This window comes from Limulus polyphemus, unplaced genomic scaffold, assembly GCF_000517525.1.
Source record: "Limulus polyphemus unplaced genomic scaffold, Limulus_polyphemus-2.1.2 Scaffold2340, whole genome shotgun sequence".
Taxonomy (NCBI): domain Eukaryota; kingdom Metazoa; phylum Arthropoda; class Merostomata; order Xiphosura; family Limulidae; genus Limulus; species Limulus polyphemus.
In genome coordinates this window covers 100,133-105,201 of record NW_013667950.1, presented here as the reverse complement: position 1 = coordinate 105,201, position 5,069 = coordinate 100,133, and the positions used below count along the sequence as shown (strand labels likewise).

General features: G+C 33.8%; 1 protein-coding gene across 1 annotated transcript in view; it reads right to left on the bottom strand.

Annotated features, from left to right (window-relative positions):
• LOC106466674 (roundabout homolog 2-like) overlaps positions 1-5,069 on the bottom strand; it is a gene marked incomplete at its 5' end in the record, with an annotated part of 106,550 nt that overhangs the window by 2,427 nt on the left and 99,054 nt on the right. The window contains 4 exons of the mRNA XM_022394736.1: positions 874-1,011; positions 2,153-2,180; positions 2,663-2,863; positions 3,055-3,226. Of these exons, the coding sequence (XP_022250444.1) occupies positions 874-1,011; positions 2,153-2,180; positions 2,663-2,863; positions 3,055-3,226 (539 nt within the window). The remainder of the gene's footprint in view (positions 1-873; positions 1,012-2,152; positions 2,181-2,662; positions 2,864-3,054; positions 3,227-5,069) is intronic.

The following is a 5,069-nucleotide window of genomic DNA, read 5'->3' as shown; positions in this document are numbered from 1 at the left end:
TATTGTTCTTTTATTGAACTGTACCCACAGTACTATTGTTCTTTTATTGAACTGTACCCACAGTACTATTGTTCTTTTATTGAACTGTATCCACAGTACTGTTGTTCTTATGTTGAAATGTACCCACAGTACTATTGTTCTTATGTTGAAATGTATCCACAGTACTGTTGTTCTTATGTTGAAATGTACCCACAGTACTATTGTTCTTATGTTGAAATGTATCCACAGTACTATTGTTCTTTTATTGAACTGTACCCACAGTACTATTGTTCTTATGTTGAAAAGAACAATAGTACTGTGGGTACATTTCAACATAAGAACAATAGTACTGTGGGTACAAACACAAGAATTGTAGTACTCTGGAGACATTTCAACAGAATGCCCCTGGTGCTGTGAAGACATTACAACAAAAGAACAATAGTACTGTAGTGACATTTCAACAAAAGAACAGTAGTACTGTGGGGACATTTCAACAAAAGAACAATAGTACTGTGGGGACATTTCAACATAAGACTAATGGTACTGTGGGGACATTACAACAGAATGCCCCTAGTGCTGTGAAGACATTTCAACATAAGAACAATAGTACTGTGGGTACATTTCAACAGAATGCCCCTGGTTCTGTGAAGACATTTCAACAAAAGAACAGTAGTACTGTGGGTACATTTCAACAGAATGCAAAATATCCCAATAGTACCATGATCTTTGTGAAGACATAGTACCACAGTTCTTGTGTTGAAATCTCTCCCACAATACCATTATCCTTTTGTTGAAATGTCCGTGAAGGTTTTTGTAATACCTTGTTATAACACTACAATACATAAACAAAACCACCAAGCAGGGTAAACATAAGAGTTTGGTACAATGTGTTACCTGGAATAATTGAAATCACTGGAAGGGCAGTCCATTTTATTCAGTAATTTGGTTTCACTTGTGCTTTGTTCTTTGGTGTGAGGTGAGGGTCGCCAAGCACGGTTAATCCACAGGGTCTCACGTGCACTGACATCAGTCCTAAGGTTTGACAGGAAAGCCCAGGGAGTGCAGGGTTAGTCAAGCAGTTAGTTAAAAGAAAAGCAGACATAGGAAAGGAATGTGCCAGGGTTTGTTTTATGACATTTCAATAATATATTAGATGCATCTCACATACGACTTTTTTTAATCTGCAGGACTAACCTTTTGCTTACCATAGGGGCTTACTAGGTGTGCTCATTATCTCTATACCCCCCGGACCATGTGGTGTATTAAGATAAAGGTTTTTTTTTTACACTGAATCCAATACACTTTGTAAATCCTTTAATAAGATATACAATAAATGAATCGAGTATAAAATCTTTGATGTTACATCACATTTTCCTGGTTCCTGAGAATACAGAATGTATGGTTACAAAAGGGCTAGATCAGCAGGAACTTCACAATGGTGTGTCTAACATGCAGTTTTTACCAGTGTTTTCAAATATAAAAAGTTAAGTCCACACAACAGCCACGTATAAATAGTTTTGACAAAAAAAAAGCATCGAGATGTGATAATTAGGAACGAAAAATTTTGGTAACAAAAAATATTTTATCACACAAATGATACCCAGAGATTAGTGAGCAGAAACATATGGAGATAACAGATCTTTTAACTCTTTTTTTCGCTCAAAGATACATATTTAAATGCTTACAACTGATAACATACAAGCAAAAAGCAAATCCTCAAAACACCAAAAAAAAAAAAGCTCAATGAAAAAGACTAGTTTGAGCCAGTCAAAGCTTTATAATGTGATAATGAAAAGTTTTAACTATGCAACTAATAATATTGTTATATTTTGAAGCTAGTCTTATACTAATTAAGTCAGTTATAATTGTGTTACATGACTTTGAAGGGTGTGTAAACTGTTTTGAAATCAGTTATAACAGGGTTATCTGATTATGAACATTATATAATAAAGTTTTAAAATTAATAATAATAATGAAAACAAAGCTGTATAAATAATTCTTACTAGTCATCATTTATGGTATCCTCATTGAAGTGATTTTTGTAGTTTTTGAACCAATCAGAACACTATTAATCTGATCGTATAAGAAGACAGAGAAGGCACTACCAGAGGAATTTTGGAGCAATTCCTTGCAATAAAACTTATATATTATCATAAATATGTAAATCACTTACCTTACATCTTCTGGTTTGTGAACAGGGACTGGAAGAAATTACACATAACTACATGATTTGTTTTGCAAAGATAAAATATCCCCAAAATAAAACATACTTTGTATATATATATATAATCCATTTTCAGTAACATATTTAATATATGTTACCAATATAACTTCAATAAAATAACAATACTAATACATGATTATATATACCATTTAGTTAAACATTTTCAATATTTCAAAGCCCTCATGTTCAAGAAATTTAACATATATAGTCATACTAGTATAAACAAACTCGGGTTTATATTGTTAAGTTGAATAGACTTGACTGTATTTGTAAATATATATTTATTTATTTATCTAGAAAAGAAATACATGTTGCTTTATCTAAATCAAAAATTATATTGTTTGCCATAATATTTGTATTGATTTATGAGCTTTTCTGTCTGATGAATTTAATAAAGTATAGTTTCACAGTTACTTTACTATAAAAATTCATTATTTATACTGTTCTTAAAGACTGTACCTGTTAGATGAGCCACCAAGGCTTTTTTCCAAGCCATACGTCTTCGTAAGAACAGGATAACAAAAAATACTGACAGCAGCAAACATGATAAACCTCCAATCAGAGCTATGAACCAAGGCTGCCGTAGCAAATCTTGAAAAGAATTACTTAGTGATGTAGATGGCGGTCCTGCTGCACTAGGGTTTTCCATATAACTCGGATCTGAAAGGAGATAATTTTTTCAAGCGAGTTAATATCAGCCATGTAACTACAGAAAACAAATGGGATGAATAACACAAAAGAAAATTTCTGCAAAATATGAGAAATCCCAAACATTTCAAAAGATATTTGAAAGTATTTTTAAAGGTTATTTGTAAATGTATAACCATAGATAGACATACCTATAGACTTACCCATTATTACAGTCAAAGGGGTGGTGTAGGGACCAGGTCCTACAGAAGTATAGGCTAAAGCTTTTATTGTATAGCTAGCCCCAGCAGTTAGGTTGTGGATTCGAATAGAAGTTGAAGTAGCATTTGTAGTGATATTTGATTGAAGCCGAGAGTTGTTGCTGAGCACACGAACCTACAAAAACATTTTTAACTTGACTCAGTCAGTTTAGATTTATATTTTAAAAGAACTATCATTCTGTAATCTCTCTCTCTAAGATGCATGAAGATAGTACAAGTGCTAAACAATGTACAATTTTGTTGTAAGGACTGCTGTCAGAGAGTACACAAAAGGAGATGGCAATAACTAAAACAAACGAAATGCCTTGGAAAATATAAAGTCTACACAAGTAAGTTTTTTTTAGCTATTTTACTTTTCGGATAATCATATAATTAATTGTGTTTTCATATCGTTATTATTCATATGATGTTCAGTATAAACAACTAAAAAATAAACATTAAACATAAGTTATATATTATCTTACATAAAAAATACCAAGAAAGGAGTAAAAACACTATGATATCTTCCATCTAAATCCGAAATTTATTTTGTATACTGGATATTCATGATGTATCGAAAATATGTAGGATCCTAAAGGTAATTCTTGAATAAACAAATCAAGTACTTTCAGAAGATAGAACTTCCTTGCACAGGGGCAGTCTACCTTCCTTCTACAGGCATAGTAAACCTTATTATACAGGAATAGTCTACCTTCCTTTTACAGGAATAGTCTAACTTCCTCCTACAGGGATAGTCTACCTTCCTTTTACAGGAATAGTAAATCTTATTATACAGGAATAGTCTAACTTCCTCTTACAGGGATAGTCTACCTTCCTTCTACAGGCATAGTAAACCTTATTATACAGGAATAGTCTAACTTCCTTTTACAGGGATAGTCTAACTTCCTTCTACAGGGATAGTCTACCTTCCTTTTACAGGAATAGTCTAACTTCCTCTTACAGGGATAGTCTAACTTCCTCCTACAGGGATAGTCTACCTTCCTTTTACAGGAATAGTCTAACTTCCTCCTACAGGGATAGTCTACCTTCCTTTTACAGGAATAGTCTACCTTCCTTTTACAGGAATAGTCTAACTTCTTCCTACAGGGATAGTCTACCTTCCTTTTACAGGAATAGTCTAACTTCCTCCTACAGGGATAGTCTACCTTCCTTCTACAGGGATAGTCTACCTTCCTCTTACAGGGATAGTCTACCTTCCTTTTACAGGGATAGTCTATCTTCCTTTTACAGGGATAGTCTATCTTCCTTCTACAAGGATAGTTTACCTTCCTTCTACAGGGATAGTCTACCTTCCTTCTACAGGGATAGTCTACCTTCCTTTTACAGGGATAGTCTACCTTCCTTCTACAGGGATAGTCTACCTTCCTTTTACAGGGATAGTCTACTTTCCTTCTACACAGCTAGTCTTATATTCTTCCACAGAGGTGATTTACCTTCCTTCTACAGGATACCGTACTTCCCTTTTATACAGATAGTCTAATATTCCACAGAGATGATTTACCTTCCTTCTACAGGATACCGTACTTTCCTTCTATACAGATATTCTAATCTTCTTCCACAGAGATGATTTACCTTCCTTCTACAGGATACCGTACTTTCCTTCTATACAGATAGTATGATATTATTCCACAGAATCTGTATAGAAGGAAAGTATGGTATCCTGTAGAAGGAAGGTAAATCATCAGTCTAATATTCTTCCACAGAGATGATTTACCTTCCTTCTACAGGATACCGTACTTTCCTTCTATACAGATAGTATAATATTCTTCCACAGAGATGATTTACCTTCCTTCTACAGGATACCGTACTTTCCTTCTATACAGATAGTCTAATATTCTTCCACAGAGATGATTTACCTTCCTTCTACAGGATACCATACTTTCCTTTTAACAGACAGTCTAATATTCTTCCACAGAGATGATTTACCTTCCTTCTACAGGATACCGTACTTTCCTTCT